At 31.3% G+C, this 20,481-nt stretch overlaps 1 protein-coding gene across 1 annotated transcript in view; it reads right to left on the bottom strand.

The window, feature by feature from the left end:
* Window positions 1-20,481, bottom strand: part of Ac76E (adenylate cyclase type 2 Ac76E) — a 226,135-nt gene that overhangs the window by 14,130 nt on the left and 191,524 nt on the right. Inside the window, exons 9-10 of the mRNA XM_088262602.1 lie at window positions 16,817-16,949; window positions 1,604-2,027 (exon numbers count right to left, since the gene is read on the bottom strand). Of these exons, the coding sequence (XP_088118728.1) occupies window positions 1,604-2,027; window positions 16,817-16,949 (557 nt within the window). The remainder of the gene's footprint in view (window positions 1-1,603; window positions 2,028-16,816; window positions 16,950-20,481) is intronic.

Raw genomic sequence — 20,481 nt, 5'->3', positions numbered from 1 at the left:
TTCCAGTGAGTTCCCGAGATCACCAAACTTCTTAGATCGATCTATGATCATGATCTTGGTCTTGCTTTGGTTAATCTCTAGTCCCAGTGCCTTGCTCTCAATCTCTACTCGTTTAAGGAGATCTACCATCTCTTTTGGGTCTTTGGCCAGAAGTGTTGTGTCGTCCGCATATCGTATATTGGACAGCTTTACGCCACCAATGGACACTCCTCCATTCCATTCGTAGAGAGCCCTGCGCATGATGTATTCCCCATAGATGTTAAACAGGTCAGGGGAGAGTATGCATCCCTGTCTTACACCTTTCTCAGTGGGGAAGCTTGCAGTGTTTATGCCATTGATTCTTACGATTGCCTTACTTTGGGCATAAAGTCCATGGATGAGTTTTATCAAATGGGATGGGACTCCCATCTCCATGAGTACTTTCCACAGATGTTCCCACTTCACGCAGTCGAAAGCTTTTTTGTAATCGATAAAGCATAAAACTGTTGGCGTCAGGAACTCTCGGCTTTTTTCGATCACTTGGCGGATGTTGAGGATCTGCTCTCTTGTTCCTCTTCCTTTCACAAAACCAGCTTGTTCCTTTGGTATTTGCCATCCAATGTAACTGTGTAATCGTGCTTTTAGAACATATAGCATTATCTTGCTGGTGTGAGAGATAAGTGCTATTGTCCTATAGTTTTCACACTTTTTGGATGAGCCTTTTTTGTGAAGAGGAATGAAAACAGATTCAGCCCATTCCTGAGGCCATGTTCCCGTTCTCCATATGAGGTTGCAGAGATCCAGCACTGTTTTTATGCCCTTATCCCCTAGTTCTTTTAGAAGCTCGGCCTGTATGCAGTCATTGCCGGGGGACTTGTTGCATTTTAGTTTTTTCAGTGCATTTCGAATCTCTTCTTCCAAAATGTGAAGATTATGAAATATGACCACCCAAATTGCTTTTTAAAATATATATTTTAATAAATTTATAGAAAACGCTGTCACAAAATTTAATGCTGTCACAAAATTAATCGGAAAATAATTATTAATCTTGATAAATTTATCCACAAGACAAGATTCAATTTAATGTCGTAAGAGCTAAGTAAAAGACGTAGCATCATAAGACATGTAACGCTTTAATCTCAGCGTATGTATGTCGCTCACTCCTTTCAAGAACGTCATAAATCAAAAAACTTGATTATTCAGGAGATCGTTTTTAAAGTTTAAAAATATAATATAATGTATTAAAAATAAATATCAAGCCACTTATTGAACTTTTTACTGTGCAACAGATCTTTTTACGTAAAACCTGAAGGTTTTTTCTCCATTTGAAAAATATTTAGCATATTTAAAAACATAACTAAACAAAACCTTTTCTTCAAAATGCAAAAACAACACTTTCTGCCCTGTAGCGAGTAAATATTATGTTAAAAATATGCCACTTTTGCTGGGATATAGTACATTTTCTGGGCATTCCGAAAACATGCACAACTGAAAATTGACGTTTTTTGATTTATGACGTTCTTGAAAGGAGTGAGCGATGTGTGTTCTGTTACGACCAAAATACATTTCTGCATATTTTTATTGCATTATTATTAGCCATTGGTTAAACAACAATAAAAAATACCTATTCCCATGACTGGACTGACAGGAATTATGGAGCCACTTCGACTCTTGATTTTGACGCTTCCACTTCTGATGCTTTCACCGCCGATAGTAGCCGCGACTGTTTGAAGGACTGCGGCTTGAATCGGGGGCAAATTGTTGTTCTCCAGCACACTTCTGAGCGCCTGGTCGGGAGACGTATCGGATCCCACACTCTGCGACCCCGACACTTGGAGACTGTTACTGTTCTGAGCGACGCCAAGATTGTTAGATTGACATGCGTTGACGGCACTCAGTCCATTGCTGGATGTTCCTGGAGAGACTCCGGTAGATCCCACGGGAGATGTCTCGGGAGCAAGTATTGCGCTAACGATGCTGGTTTTGCGCTCGTTCAAGAATGATGATGTGACAGCCAATTTCCCGTTTTCGATGCCCCCACCATATCTCTGGAAAAAAGACAGTTTAGGTTAAGGTTGTTAATGTTGTAGCTGAGTTTTTTTTCTGAGAAAGTATTTAGATATTCCGCCTCCGTAGTGTAATGGTCAGCACGCTCGGCTACCGTTCTGGAGATCCTAGGTTCTTATCCCAGTGGGATTAAATAAATAAACGTGATATTTCACTCTAATATTTATTCAATATTACCCTGGATCGGTACCTCAAGCGGAGGGCTGATCACCTTTCCTTCGTGCATTTAACGAACAAGATAACACTGTTTCTATACGATGCAGTGCCCTATGCACCATTGGGTGCGGATAAGGGTTAGAAGAAGAAGATATAGATATTACGTTACTTATCACACAAGTACTTAAGAGTTTTATATTCATATAAAAAGTTATAAACAAACAAAAAAACTATTAAAAAATTATTGATTCTTAAAGAACACTCCATTTTCATCTCGGCAAGGATCTCGCAAACCGGATCTTTACTTTTAATAGTCTACTAATAAGCAAATATTCGATCTGCTCAAGCTCATTCCTAACCCTGATACAAAATTATTTTCTACGATTTTTCATTTTGGGATTGTCCCTAATGAAATTGCAAACATGTTGAATTCAGCCTTAATATACCACCGCAATCCCTAATTATACATTTTTTCCTATTATGAAAATTGTGCATTTTCGTAATCGGTAAAGTGTATAATTTAATTTTTTCACTAGCGTACAATAACGTTTTTCCATTTAGTCATTTTTCTGCCCGACAGTAACTCCTTGTATATCTGCAATCCTACGTTTAAGAAACATTTATATAGAAGTTATATGTATAAAAAAATGTAATAAAATGTCTATTTGGAAGAATCGAGGTCAGATGGGGGCACCTGGAAAAAAAACTTTTTTGGACACTTTCTAAAGTCGTTGTTATGAAGTTGGACTAAAATTTAGATATAAGAGAATCCTGAAAAAAAATCTCACAAGGTCGACAAAGAGGTGAAGGCCGAATTTTATAGGATGGCAACACTTATATCAGAATTTTTTTCAAACAGTTTTTTTGAAAATCCTTCCTGTTTCAACAGAAATAAATTCAAATGATAAATCGCATTTTTATCAATGACATTCTGCCTAGGTTTTGTACCTATATCATTAACTCAATAAAACTTAACACATTGTATTGTAACAGTATATTATAAAAGTCTAAATTAATACAATTACTTATAATTTGTGATACGTGTTCAATATATCTTGACTATGAATATTACGAGGCTATCTATTATAACAGTGATTTTATTAGAAGAGGCTATGATTAAATCCAATACAGCGTTATAAATCATAAAGATCTTAATTTTGTTAGTAAGATAAATTTGTATAGGTTTCTGACCAAATAAATTGAGTATTTATAATCTAATGCCTGCTTACTTTACTGATTCCAATAAATCCGACATCTTCCCTTATTATTACATTGTCAAATTAAATTATTAATGATTAATTGAATTGCGTCATTCTTTGAGAAATTGACTAGCGATAATATCAAGAAATAATTTGATTAAGGTTCCTTTGTACATAACATTTTATTTGTGTTTGTGATGAATAACTTCGATGCAATTTATTATCATTCTGATTAATTTTCTTTTCATGAAATTTCAATTAATTCAATTCAAATTTGAAATTTATACTGGCTGTTCTCAGCCACACGTAGCTGTCTGGAACTCAATCTGGTAAAATTTAGATGAATGAAAAAGCTAAATATGTTTGATTTCACACTGCTTGTGTACATATAATATGTAAATAGCTATCAAGAAGCACGCTTTTAATTTCCAACAGATGGCGCTGCCATCGCGGTAAAATACGTTTTGAAAATAATTTTACCTGTCTCGGGCATAAAAAAACATGCGCGTATTAGAATGCAACGTTGTGTAAAAATTTCAAAAGAATCAGTTGTACTATACATAACTTAAGGAGTTTTAAGATTTTGAACAAACGGACATTTATATTATTATATACGTGGATATATAACAACACGAATGAATTCGGAAGCAAAGTTTTATCAAAATGTGAAATCAATTCTGTGAATAACTTATAACTTTACTTATTATATCCATTTCATGATAATCAAAAATATTTATATTTCCAATTCCAATCAAATAAACTACCTTGTATTAGAAGATGGAGATTCTTTATTAAGCATGAACAATAATTATAGTTTTAAATATGCCGTTACACGTTGCAGTCGCAAATTGTTTTCCTGATAATTTTTCTATAAAATAAACAGTGAAGTGTTGTACCTGGAACGATAATAATATACTCAAGTTTATGTTTTAATTTTTAAATCAAATAAAAAAAAACTGAGTCTACTAATTTGTATTTTATTAAAAAAAACACATCAAAATTAACATTGTGACAATTGTTTCGCCTAGTTATGGCATTCTCAAACGAATGTTTGAATTTTTTAATTTTTATGTGTTTTTTGATAAATATAACTTAGTAGACTCAAAAAGTCAGTGTTTGATTTAAAAATTAATATGGGAATTAAAATGGAGTTCTACAAATTAAACGCCAAATCAATAAATATACTGACGCTTATGTAGTTCTTTAAAGAATACTTCCATAAAATTTCAAGCTATTTCATTCAAAACTATATATCGTAAAATCTTCATGTTTTTTTAAACATCCAGTGGGTAAAATGGAAAATTGAAGAAAGCGAAACTGTCCGTAATACGGTATCCCGAATCCTTACTATTTTTATACCAGAGATATTTGAAAGAATCCCACTTACTAAAGTTATGCACATTTGTAATCGTTTCATGAACCTGAATAGTGGGCGTTTGATTTATTTACTATGGTCCATTTTGAGCCCTGATTACGTGGTCTTATGAATAATGGATTTGGTGTTAAATTCCTTTTTTAAATTTTGTTTTTACCAATACGAATATATGTGGAGGTCCTCACCAAAGCGTTACATTTCTATTATAAATAATTTTAAATAATCAGGAATTCTAGCTTGTAAAATTGCTATTTTTTGGTGCGATTTAATGATTTTATATTGGTTTCACACAGGATTGGTCACTTTTTGTCGCATCTTTAATTAAGATCTCGATAAAATACAGTAAACACAACAGATTTGCATTCAAAGGATTTTTGTGTGCAATTTTATTAAATTATTAATAAAATTAAATTATTTATTGATTCTTCACTAAATAATTTAATTGTATTAATAATTTGTGGAAAAAAATAATATCTCTTTTTCCTTTTACAAATAATCCCGTTCCTTGACCTCCCCGCAACTATATGTATTACCCTAACAACCTCTATATATACCCCTAAATATTTTTTGCTCGATAGTTTTATATGTAATTTTCACGTGTAGATGAAAACATCTGTAAGTTTTCAAAAATATACCACAGTCACGTGCAATACGCTATCTATTGTTTCAAATTCACTTCAAAGCAGTAACGGGAGGAAAATTTTGTGAATAATTTAGGTTTGTCCCTATGAAGCATCCATTTTAACTTTTAGTTGTCTCCAAATGTGGAGAGGTAATGGAATTCCCATTTTAGAAGATTTATAGCTGTTGCTTCACTTCCTCAGTGGTGGTTGTCTCGAGTCAATTACAAATTTATATGATTAAATAATAAACGAGGCTGACCAAAATATATTGCTTCTAAGGTAAAACTCGGTAATTCTCTGATTTATTAGCCCTCCGATATCAATTGGTTGTTTTGGCTATAGAAATGTAAATATTTTATTGGATACTAAACTTCATTCAACAAACATCTTAAAGATAGTACATATCGCTCACTCCTTTCAAGAACGTCATAAATCAAAAATCGTCAATTTTCAGTTATATATGTTTTCGGAATGCCCAGAAAATGTACTATATCCCAGCAAAAGAGGCATATTTTTAACTTAATATTTACCCGCTACAGGGCAGAAAGTGTTGTTTTTGCATTTTGAAGAAAAGGTATTGTTTAATTATTTTTATAAATATACTAAATATTTTTCAAATGGAGAAAAAACCTTCAGGCTTTACCTAAAAATATATGTTGCACAGTAAAAAGTTCAAAAAGTGGCTTGATATTTATTTTTAATACATTTTGTTATATTTTTAAACTTTAAAAACGTTCTCCTGAAAAATCAAGTTTTTGATTTATGACGTTCTTGAAAGGAGTGAGCGATATCCGTAACGTATTAGATTCTTTCTCCTCCGTAATAGTAATTAATGATTGCCCAAAACCTTAACAATGTATACCGCGATATATTAACTTATTTATATATTTTTTGTATTTTAAAAGCACTAGCAGGCGCCGTTGCGTAGTTGGGTAGATGCTCGCCTGCGAAAATGGCATCGCGGGTTCGATTCCCGCCAATTAAAAAAAGTAATTTCAAGAAAAATTAATTTTCAATTGGTTAAAGTGTTTATGATGTATTTTTCATTTATAACTTCCCTATCATTTCTATTCTACCTGCAGACAAGCCTTTAAAAAGTAGAGCAGGTTTTTTTTTTATTTAAATGTTAACTTTGTGGTATAGTAATATAACACTATTCTTATCACTCATCCTTCACTTTTTGTAATAAATCAATAAATAATTTGGAAAAAATAAAGTCAAATGAAAAGAAAAAAATATTTACATTAATAAACTCAAAAGTGGTTTTATACAAGGGTTTTATTCTTGTACTCTAACCTTATTGACAAGAACATTAACTTTGGAACCAGCTAATTTACAATGATTTTAATAATTGATTCGGCAATCACTTTGTGGTAAAATACATCAATTTTTAAGTTTTACTTAGTAAATACCACTATTTTTAACATTTATACTGTGTTTGAAAATGATGATGAATGCATTGAACACGTGTAACAATAGATTTAATAAAATAATGATATTTACTATTTAAAACTTAACTTAATAAAACCCTTGGTGCATAGGGCACTGTGTCATATAAACGCAGTGTTATCTTGATCGTTTACACATGAAGGAAAGGTGATCAGCCCTCCGCTTCAGGTACTAGTCCATGGTAATATTGAATAAATTTTATAGTGAAAAAATCACTTATATCTTATTTTACCCCCCTTGGGAATCGAACCCGGGACCTCCAGAACGGTAGCCGAGCGTGCTGACCATTACACTACGGAGGCGGACAAAACTTAACTTACAATATTTAATCCAAACACCGTTTCATAATGCAATATATTGGGAGCTGTTACGAATATAAGTCTAACTTGTTATAACAACTTGGGAGTAAATAATTTGAAACTTTTGAACTAAATACTTTGCTAAGTAAGGTAACTAATTCCACTTTATATCGCAGGTCTTAAGGCAAAGATTTCCTTTCTCGAGAACTTTCCGTAAAGTTTTGCAATGTGACGCGCCAACCTTTACACTGGGGGTCAAATCGCAAAGATATTATGACGAAGTATATTTCATAATTAATCATTCACATTGTTCTCGTATTAGGTGTTTAAACTCCCGTTATGGTCCAAAATGAGATTTCTTTGAAATAGCGAGGTGCTTAAAAACATTCAAACCCTACTTATTATATCAATTATTCCTAATGAAAAATCATCAAATTTGAACCAAAATTCTCATTATAATAAACTTCCCCACTATATTTTTAATTATCCTATTAATTTTTGTCCGCCTCCGTAGTGTAATGGTCAGCACGCTCGGCTACCATTCTGAAGGTCCCGGGTTCGATTCCCAAGGGGGGTAAAATGAATATAAGTGATTTTTTCACTGTCATATTTATTCAATATTACCCTGGACTAGTATCTGAAACGGAGGGCAGATCACCTTTCCTTCATGTGTAAACGATCAAGATAACACTGCGTTTATATGACGCAGTGCCCTATGCACCATTGGGGTGCGGATAAGGGTTTTATTATTATTATTATATTTTTTAACATCTCATCAAAGATGAAGAATAATATGGAAGTCTGGGCATTTACAGGGCTGACTTAGGCTGTCATAGGCTGCTTTAAGTGATCACTTTACACACGTGTAACATTCACCAATTCTACCCATTATTGACAACCACACTACTCAAATTATCGGAAGTTCTGTATATATGAACCCATTTAGAAACCTTGTTCTTGAATCACTAGAACTTCACTAGAGACATCTATTGGTGAGATGTAAAGAAGCTTTTTATTAAGCAGAAATTCTTATATTAGTATGTGAGGTCCGAATCCTGGATTATAATCACACACATGAGAAACGCCAGAAAATACCAATTTCATTTTTATTATTTAAGCTTATAATTTGACCAGACAATTTGTTTACAACATTTTAAGTATCCTCATTTATTCATATAAATAATAAATATCAAGGCTTTATCTGTAAATCAATAAATAAATGGCTTTTTGAAAATTATACCTTTAGCTGAAATAACATCATTTCATCGTTCACCGTTAAGCTGAACGATGAAGTGATGGTATTAGGTTTATGTTGATAGAGATCAATAATTTATATTTTCATACAAGAAACGCTTTTATTCGGCAAAAAATCATATAATATTCTCCATATTTTTTTGTTGTTGTATTTTTTTTTCACTAAGTAATATCAATGTTTTAGAGTCTGGAAGTCAAGTTGTGCCATATGAGAGATCAAACAATAGACCTCAAACGTTCACTCAGAAGTCCACGACACATAGTAAAAAAACATTTTTTCATCAATACTTCTAATACCATATCTTCCTTCATCTTCCAATCTAATGGTGCAAAAGGCACTGCATCATATAAAAACAGTGTTATATTGATAGTTAACAAATGAAGGAAAGGTGAAGCCCTACGCTTCAGGTACCAGTCCGGGATAATATTAAATAAATATGAGAGTGAAAAATGAATTTTATTATATATAATATGAAACTTGTAAAATTTGCATATACCGTACTATTTCGGTACTCTCATCATGTTACGTCACAAATTCAGTTCAAATTGAAAATTAAGTATCTTTACTTTTCCTTCGCAAACTGAAAATTGAGTTGATTTTCAGGAAAGCTCAATGAAAAATAATAATATCATTGCTTATTCTATTAGGATATTTCAATTTGATTTTCGTGTTAAGAAATTCCATTTCAAATAACTTTGCTTTAAGTAAAATAATTCTGTGGAATTTCAATATCTTAGAATATTGCCGAATAAGTCATGAAAATAGTTGATTTATATTGCGTATAAAATGAGGTTCATATTTTTATAAACATTAATCTTAAAATGAAAACATTTTACTTTAAAAGTAGATTTTTTTTTAAAATCTTTTTCCCGGACCCTTTATTTGGCTCTTGTTAGAGAAATTTATTTTATGAAGTTTTTAAAATTAATTTTATTTTTTGAAAATAAACAGTAACTGATGGGTACCGTTGCGTAGTTGGGTATACGCTCGACTGCCAAAGAGACATCGCTAGTTCGATTTCCACCAGTTGCAAAATGAATTAAAGTAATGTTCATTTTCAATTTATTTGAATTCAAGTAATGCCTACCTTCTCTATCCTTAATATTCTAGCTGGTGCAAGCCGTCTTAAATAAAGCTTCGATGCTTTGAATAAAAAAAAATGGTTATCATACCTTATTAAAATATTGTTTTTTTTGTAAAAAATATTTATTAGTTTTTTTTTAAAAAAACTATCCTTGCCTATTTTGTAAACTAAATATGCTATTCTTAGCATATTATATATAATATAATATGCTAAAAATAGCATATTTAGTACTATATATCCTAAAAGTTATATGGAATGTGCATAGTTAATAATAAATTAATAAGGTTAATCCCTTAAAACAATACAATAGATACAATGGATTTAATATCTTATATCAATCAAGGTTTGTCACATAGTTAATTTATTTTTCTTAAATGTCAGATTTTGCTAAATAAGACGCCACTAAACTATATATCGCTTACTCCTTTCAAGAACGTCATAAATCAAAAATGGACAATTTTAAGTTGTGCATGTTTTCGGAATGCCCAGAAAATGTACAATATCCCAGCAAAAGAGGCATATTTTTAACTTAATATTTACCCGCTACAGGGCAGAAAGTGTTGTTTTTACATTTTGAAGAAAAGGTAGTGTAATATTATTTTTTTAAATATACTAAATATTTTTCAAATTGAGAAAAAACCTTCAGGTTTTACCTAAAAAGATCTGTTGCACTGTAAAAAGTTCAATAAGCGGCTTGATATTTATTTTTAATACATTGTATTATATTTTTAAACTTTAAAAACGTTCTCCTGAAAAATTAAGTTTTTTATTTATGACGTTCTTGAAAGGAGTGAGCGATATATCTTTATGCCATATTGCCTCATCAATTTTTGTCAACTGCATACCTTCTTTCGCACATTCACATATTGTTAATAATAGTAATTTTAAATAACTTCATAACAAGTCCTTCTCAAAACTATATAAATTCACAGATATTTAAAAAAAATTAACAATATTAAATTAAATTAATATGGCATACGTATTTATAATCATTTTAATAAACCTAGGTTTTTATGTTTGTCTGGAAAAACAAAAGTAAGAAAAGATGAATTTAGTAAAAGGATTTATTTTTCATTCACGTATATATTACCCATGTACATACTTTATTCAGTTGTTAGTACCAATTGGGTTCTCGATGGTCCAAGCTCACACTGAATTATAAATGTATTCTGGTTCGATACCCAGTGTGCTCGTCAATAGGATATTTATTTATAAAGTTTCGTTGTATTTCGTACTCACACATGCACAACGTAATGTCTTATTCTGCATTCTATAGTGAATTTAGTCCGCTGAGGATTAGCTAACATACCGAGCATCCAATATTCTAAGATCACTATAATTTTTCAACATGTAGGAAAATTATTGAAAATCTTGTGTTAAAAACATACAACGTATAGTGTTTCCCTTATAAGATCTACCACCATACCTACCGTATGCAGGGGTGTGCTTTCCATATAGGCAGAAAAACAGTGCCTTTCCTAACTTACCCGCGCGAAAACGCTTATATTTTTGCATCTACAAATCGGATAAAATTCTTATTTCATTACCTAAGAAACGTCGTAAAGTAAGATTAAAAGCTACAAAATTAATATTGTAGTCCTTTACTACAACTAGTTTTTTTATCTTGATTATATACACATACACACACACATATGTATATATATTTATATATAATAATAATAATAATAATAAAACGCTTATCCGCACCCCCAATGGTGCATAGGGCACTGCGTCATATAAACGCAGTGTTATCTTGATCGTTTACACATGAAGGAAAGGTGATCAGCCCTCCGCTTCAGGTACCAGTCCAGGGTAATATTGAATAAATATGACAGTGAAAAAATCACTTATATTTATTTTACCCCCCTTGGGAATCGAACCCGGGACCTCCAGAACGGTAACCAAGCGTGCTGACCATTGCACTACGAAGGCGGACAAATATAATATAATATGATATACAATATATAAATATATATATATATATATATATATATATATATATATATATATATATATATATATATATATATATATATATATATAAATATATAAATATATATATATATATATATATATATATATATATATATATATATATAAATATATATATATATATAAATATATATATATATATATATATATATATATATATATATATATATATATATATATATATATATATATATATATATATATATATATATATATATATATATATATATATATATATATATATATATATATATATATATATATATATAAAAATTATATATATATATAAATATATATATATATAAATAAACGCAGAGGTCCATATAGATACACGTCCAGTACCTACTATGCCTTATCCGTAACTAACTCTACTGCCTACCTAATTAAACACTCTGTGTACGCCACTGCATATTACCAAGGCATTTCATCATACAATATCGTAACCTCCAAATGTAATATAATTTAACGAAAAACGAAAAAAGCCACATATAAGCGATCGAAAAAAAAAATCGTATTACTTCTATTAGGCATCCTTCAAACTCTGCCTTTCAGAGATACAGAACATTTTACTCTAACCAAATCATATTTAAATTATAAAGTTATCAATTCAGCTTGGGAATTATAAATTATATGATACCTAAGCTACATTTATACATTACTAGTATATCAATTACTGATTCCCCGTTTACGAATTGAACAGAAACCAATAAATTAATGTTTCGGCGATACGTTTGCTTTATAATTAGTCCCTAGTCTGGCGACGTGAATTGAAAATAACGCAAATTCATTCCCTTTGAAACCCTTAATTACACCCTAAAATATAATTACGTACGAGTATCAATGGCCGCTGACCTAATGAGAGTCGAAAATAATGTTGATGGTTTTTCTTTTGTTACACATACCTACTGTATTTCACTGAAACGACCTTTAAGGAGATCGACTGCCCAAAAGCAAAACCTATTGGGTTGATGCAAAAGTTTTGACCGTTTTTTACATATAATTTTTTGAATTTTTTTTTGTAATATGTATTATTTATTTAATAAATTATTTAATTTCCATCAGTTCTTATAACCTTCTCCCATCTTTCTATCAGCTTATTAATACCAGTAGTAAAAAATTCCGTGGATTTTGATGCGAAAAATGAAGTAAGGGATGTTTTTACCTGCTCTATTGTATAATTTTTTTCATCAATTATTTTTTTTTGCAGTGATTGGAATAAATAAAAATGAGAAAGAGCAAGATCTGGAGAATACGGTGGATGCTTGATAACATCCAAATTTAACTCATTTAGCTTGTGTTGGGTCATCATAGCCACATGTGGTCGCGCGTTGTCGTGATGAAACACTGCCCCTTTTCTTTTTACCAATTCTGGTCTATCCTTTTGAAGGTCCATGTTCAATTTCGATAATTGCTGACAATATCATTCTGTTGTACTTGTCTGATCGTGTTCCAAGAGTTCAAAATACACAATACCCTTATCATCCCACCAAACACAAAGTTTAATTTTTTTTATGGATTTCGGCCTTCGAAGTTGTTAATGGGGCTTGTCCAGGTATAACCCAATGTCTTTTTCTTGTCACGTTGTTGTACACGACCCACTTCTCATCTCCCGTCACCAAACGATGCAAAAAAGGTTCATGTTTTTGTCTCGCACTCAAAGCAACGCACGTTGAAACACGATCCAATAAATTGGCAGCCGACAATTGATGAGGTATCCAAACGTTGTACCGCGAAACCATTTCCATACGCTTCAAATGTCTTAATACGGTTGTTTGGTTGACTCCCATCATTGACACAATCTCCCTGATGATTAGACGTGGATTGGTGTCAATTATGACTTTTAACTTGTCGTCATCAGACTTCAATGGCCGCCCGGTACGTGGTTTATGAATGAGTGAAAAATCTCCAGATCGGAATTTTGTAAAACATCTTCGTACCTGTCGAACTTTGATGACATCTGCTCCATACACTTCACAAATGTTTTTGGTTGCCACACTCGCGGTATTGTCTTTACGGAATTCATAAAGTAAACAATGACGAAAATGCACTTTATCGAGCGAAATTTTGAAAAAATACAAGGGGTCATTACTGTACTCTGGCTTGGCCAAAATTGAATAGAAAGTAGAGGAAAAGCATCCTTTATACAATGGAATAATAAAAAAGAAGATATTTTTCATAATTTAAGAAAAAAAATTTTTTTTACCTGGGATCATAAAAAACGGTCATAACTTTTGCATCAACCCAATAGTATCTAGCATTATAAGCATTTTCTGTACATTTATTTTTAAATATTTCGGACATTTTTACTATGTCCAAGTACTTATTTACAAATATGGGTTTTTTTCCAACTAGGAGTGTAATTATTTGGAGACACTTAAAATATTGTGAATAAAATTAATTGGTGAAATTATAATCATGGGTAGAATGGTAAATGATGCATGTGTGTAAAGTGATCACCTAACCAGTCTGAAACAGGTTATAAGGCCTGTAAATACCCAGACTTCCATATTCTTCTTCGTCTATGTTGTGCTTCGTCTACGTAAGTGGATAAAACCCGGATTTATGAACATTTTTTTAGACATGAAAATTACTGACAATTAAAAAATTACGGACACAAAAAACCTTATAAGCCACATAAAAAAATTGTTTTCAGGCGTTTTCCAGTACGTATGTATAAAAATAAACCGTGGTTCGTATCTTGCATACAAATAAAATGGTCTCTGATAAATAAAAACTTTTCTTAATCCAACATAGATGCCTGTTGTGAACTTATATGTACTGATTGAGATTGGTCACTATATCTAGGTGTCACGAAAATTTGAGTAGTGTGACAACCGTCAATAATAGGTAGAATGGTGAATGTTGCACCTGTGTAAAGTTATCACTTAACTAGCCTATAACAGGCCATAATCCCTATGAGATTATATACATATATATTTATAAATATATAAATAGATATATATTTATATATATACTACAAATACCTGGGATGTATAGTCAACGAAAAGTGGGACATGAGTCAAAAAGTCTGAAGCAGATTAGAGCAGGCCCGAAATGTATTTGCCAAAATGAATAAAGTGTTTTTGTCAGGAAACTTAAACCTTGAACTTCGGAAACGTATGTTGAAGTGCTATGTCTTCCCAATTGCTCTCTATGGAATAGAGGGATGGACACTCACACAGGCACTAGAAAACCTAACAGAGGCGTTTGAAATGGGTCTCCATCGCAAGATCCTGCGAGTTTCACGGCGTGATCGGGTCACCAACCTAGAGGTCCTCCGACGGATGAATACCAATAAGGAACTCCTACCAACCATCAAGCAGAGAAAGCTGATGTACTTCGGACACGTCATGAGAAATGAAAAATATCGTCTTCTCCGCCTAATCATACAAGGAAATATTGAGGGGTGAAGAACTCAAGGACGCTAAAGGTCATCATGGCTGAAAAACCTACGACAATGGTTTGGCAGAAGCACCAAATCTCGGTTCTGAGCTGCAGCATCTAAAGTGAAGATAGCCATGATGATTTATATATATATATATATATATATATATATATATATATATATATATATATATATATATATATATATATATATATATATATATATATTATATATATATATATATATATATATATATATATATATATATATATATATATATATATATATATATATATATATTATATATATATATATATATATATATATATATATATATATATATATATATATATATATATATATATATATATATATATATATATATATATATATATATATATATATATATATATATATATATATATATATATATATATATATATATATATACATATATATATATTTATATATATATATATATATATATATATATATATATATATATATATATATATATATATATATATATAATCATTACAACGAAATATACTCTATTATATTAATAATGGAATATTTGATTATTATTCAAATGAAGGTTAAGGCTTAAACTGAATACCGACAACCTACAAGAGCCCCAAATTCACCCTCACGGTCCTAATACCGTACGGGTATTAAATATATCCTTTGGGGTTTTATAATCTTTCAAGCGCTTTATAAAACAGGTTTTTCCGTAATAACTGATCCTCCGTAAGTTACTCAAATAATGAAAATTTTAAATTTGTTTTAATCATTAGTATAATGGATGATGTCCGAACCCTTTATCCGTTGATAACCTCAATATTAAAACTTATATATATAATATAAATTTTAACCAAATCGATAAATAGACATTAGATTTTATGCTTGGAAAAAATATATTCTCATAGCACTGAAATTCTTTATTTCATTACTTCATTACACTGAAATTCTTTATTTCGTTTACCAGGAATGCAGAAAAATGAAGAAGTAGGAAAATAATGTTTATCCAGAAATATTCATAATATCATATAATCATTGATAAGTGCAACTAGGCGGCCGATTTCCTTATTATTTATTTAGTGTATTAAAAGCATTGTTAACTTTGTGGTATGGTAATATAACACTCTCCTTTTCATTCATCGTTTACTTTGTGTAATACCACTAAAAAACTTATTTAAAACTAATTTTTATGTAGAATTACACAAAGAGAACGATGAATGATAACGATAGTGTTTAAGTCATAAAGATTGAAACGAGAAATTATTCTTTGCATCATGACATGCATGCTTTAAAATTATGGCCATTTTATTAAATGAGGGGATTGAAATATTAAATTAACCAAACCCACATTGAGGGCAAAACAATTAAAAGAAATATTAATTTTAAAAAGTACCCATGTGGTTAAAAGAAACTTAAAGATTTGTTAGACATTAAAATATAAACAGAACTTATATTCATTTCAATAATTTAAAAAATCACTTATTTTTAGGGTCTACTAAGTTGTGTATTTTTTTTTATCATAAAAATAATAATTTTAAATTAAATTAGTGACAACTGTACAGAACTAGGTTTAAAAAAATGAATTAAAAATTCAAAGTAGTAGACCCTAAAATTCAGTGTTTGATTTTAATATTTAAAATATAAATTATGAAGTTTTTCAAATTAAACGCCCAATAAAAAATAAAGAACTATAATAATTCGCCGTGTAGTATTCGGCTGTTCAAGCTTAAAACACAGAAAGGGACATTTTTTGTAGTACGTTTTTTTTGCATTTTTGAACTAAGTAGAATCTACTTAGTCCAAAAATGCAAAAAAACGTACTATTAAAAAATGTCCCTTACTGTGTTTTGAGTTTGGACAGCCGTATTAAGGATAAGACGATACACGAAAGTGAACAAATTACTAAAACATAATAATAATAATATAAGTACTTACTTTGGGAGGAATAATAAGGTACGTCTCCACTTTATGGTCTGCCAAGTATCCCTCCCTCGACGCTCCATCTCCCGGCTCTACTTTGAATCTCTCTCCCAGTTGCATCAGAGTTGCCTTGGTGACGTGAACACGCCTTTAATCAAACAATATGTTACTTAAAAGGGGGTATTCGGGGACGATCACCGGAAAGGTCATACGTCTCTTCACGTAAGTTTTTTTAAAGAATATAAATTGGATTATTTTTTAGAATATGTACACAAGAATATGTACATATCGTAGTCATACAGGAGAAAGTGACCAAGTGCATTGTTTTACAAAAACGTGATCATTAAATATTTGATATCTTACTAGCTTAATATTGCCCTGAAAAAATCCCAAAGGATTTTAAACTTGGAAGTATAATAATAATAATAATAATAATTTGGATAATTTGTATAGCTCCATTTTCGTAAAATACTACCTCAAGGGCGCTTATAAAGACATGGATAATAATAATAATAATAAGATGATGATGATAGTGATATTAAAAAAAATGGATTAAAACGTCGTCAATCGATCTCGGACTGTCGAGTCTGGAGCGGGGAAAAGATGAGCCGACAAATTAAAACGCCTTCCTCTTGATCCCATGGGCTGGAGAATGACCAAGGTGTTGAGCAGGACGACTTCCCGAACGATGGTCGTCACGCTGGAGGGCAGCTTGTTGATCTCCTCGTCATTGTGGATGGCCAACTTCCAACTTCCAAACTAGCAGTTCAAACGGGACTTCACATTTATCCTCTTTTGCCGCCCTTCCGTGATCCGACATGATGGTTTTGTCTTTGAGGTTTTCCGCTTTCGCTTTCATACTAATGGGAGCTGGCGCAATTGAGGTATTTAAGTTTGTAGTTCGATTTCATAAAATTTAACCGTTTAAGCACATGTTCTCAGATTGGTATTGTCTTTGCACATTTTTATTGCAGTCATTTATCCCCGAGAAGTTAGGGGTTTCGGATGAATACACTATGGTCGTAAAGTACCCTTAAGGGACGAACACAAAGCACTTTTTAACGCCAACTGGCCACATGTGTTCATTCGGCACAGATTCTTAGAAATACACTACACCGTTTAGACCAGCATTGCTATATTGAACGACGCAATGATATTATTGATGCACTTTCATCAGTTAACAGCTAACCTTTATAAAATTATAACCTTTAACCATTTCAAGTTAACACGAATCACAATATTTATAGATGAGCAAAAAATTGTAGACTTGAGATGTAAATGTCCGGAGAAAATTAAATAAATGATGGAGCGTGGTTCTCTCAGCAGCCGCGTCGGGCGCTCGAGGAACCACACTCAAGTATAAGTACAAGTATAATATATTGCTTCGTTAAAAATGACTAACTGCATTGGTGTTTATTTTCTTGCCAAGCAAAAGTGACTTAAATGGCCCTCCTGAGCATTTAACGTTTTGGTAGTTGGTCACTTTCTCCTGTACGACTACGATATACAAAATAATATTTACAATTTATATTAGAAGCGCTGACTTTGTAATTTTACATTTTATAATTATAATGTAACATTGTTTTAAAATCACTATAAATATTATATGATAACTTAATTATAATGTCTACCGGTACCAGAATATTACAAAAAAAAATTGATTTAATTTGTTACATTAATACATTTGACAATTTAAATTTTTTGTAGTGAAATTCTGTTTGAATCTGATAAATCAAAATATTGAAAACTCAATGTTATTCACCACAGAACTTCATGTAATCGGACGGGAATGCTTTGAATAGTTGAACGCTCGGATCAGCCATGTAAATCGTATTCATTTTACATCATTTGCACCGTTTGTACTCTGTAAAACTAATTATGGGATCAAAGTTTATAGGAGATTTATCCAAATAATTACCACTACAAAATTTGTATAATGCAAATTAAATACCTTCATAAAAACCGTTGAAAATAAATTACACGCTTGCTCTATATTATGTTGCCATCAATATTTCAAATGTTTCCATTTATTTTACACAAATTCGTTCAATCAACTTTTGGTGTTTTTTATTAATATTTTTATTGAAATGTCAACAAAAATGAAGAAGCATATTTGAGTGAAGTTACAGTGTACCTATACTATATAGTAATAACTTAAATCAGCCAATGACAGGTTGTTAGTCCTGTCAATGCCAAAATCCCCAAATTATCAATAAAAACATTGATATAAATAACTACATTTGGGGCGAATTCGGAATTTGCTTACAAAAATTAAGACACACTCAAAATATTGTGAAAGGACGCTGGTGTAAAAAACAGGCATAATTAAAATTGAAAATCATATGGTCTCCCTGGAAAATTTGTAAAATAATTAGGGAAAGAATCATTCATATTTTTCATGAAGGTTTCCTCTAGTAAAACATTTACTAATAAAAACCATAGATGTTACCGACGAAGTGATATGTAATAGATATTTTAATTAAAGCATAAATAAAACTTCCGAAAATTTAAGTTATGGATGTAGTTGGTTGTCAATCATTGGTAACAGTGAATGTTACACAGTATATAAAGTAATCACTTATACCAGCCAATAACAGGAAACAAGCTCTGTAAATGCCCAGACTTTCATTATTCTTATATTGAGATATCAATAAAAAAAATCTCCAAGAAAATTTCCACTTAAAAAAGTGTTTTTTAGTACCATCTCTTCTTACAACATTTTGAGTGTGTCCAAATACTTGTTCACAAAATCTTGATTATCTCCAATTACAGGAGTTATTTTCATATTATTTTTTAACATCTCATCAAAGATGAAGAAGAATATGGAAGTCTGGGTATTTACGGGGCTGACAACCGTCATCTACATCTCACTAATAGATGTCTCTAGTGAAGTTCTAGTAATTCAAGAACAAGGTTTCTAAATTGGTTCATATATATATATAGAACTTCCAAGAATTTGAATAGTGTGGTTGTCAATAATGGGTAGAATTGGTGAATGTTACACGTGTGTAAAGTGATCACTTAAACCACCCTATGACGGTCGTCAGCCCCGTAAATGCCCAGACTTCCATATTCTTCTTTATCTTTGATGAGATGTTAAAAAATAATATGAAAACCATCTCTTCTTCGTATAGAAATATCATATTTCTATCCAACGTAAGAGTTTCTTGAGAAAAGCAACACGTAGATCCACTATCTCCATAAAAATAAAATGGTTTCCTGCAGGAGAAAATTGCATTCGCCAAATTATGCGCATATAATCAAAAAATGGCTCCTCGGCAAGTTGCATTTCCATAATAAAGCTCTCCGCTGGTGAATCGAACAAAAGGCTCGAGAGCTAAGAGGAAAGTTGAGCGAGCAAAGAAAGAAATCATCTGAAACCAGAATCCATTCCTTGCGGAAACTTTTTACTCGGGAAAAAATGAAGAAAAGCAACAGGTAGGAACAAAACGAACATTTGAAAGAAAAGTTATTTGAAAGCAGTGCTCAAGAATACAATTATGTCAAATTTCCTTAGACTTTTGTAAGGAATTGTGGAATTACATTTCATTTCTTGGTTTTGTTAATTGTATTTTTACTGCAACAGAGCATTCATGATCTGATGAAAGGATATATTAACTATATAACTAACTACACGCCGCTTCTCCGCAGGGGTAGGCAGAGAGAATAGAATGCTACAC

Source organism: Brachycentrus maculatus, unplaced genomic scaffold (assembly GCF_059751285.1).
Source record: "Brachycentrus maculatus isolate JH-2025_06_01 unplaced genomic scaffold, ASM5975128v1 h1tg000011l, whole genome shotgun sequence".
Taxonomy (NCBI): Eukaryota; Metazoa; Arthropoda; class Insecta; order Trichoptera; family Brachycentridae; genus Brachycentrus; species Brachycentrus maculatus.
The sequence above is the reverse complement of the archived record's forward strand: the minus strand, read 5'-3'. Positions and strand labels throughout refer to the sequence as shown.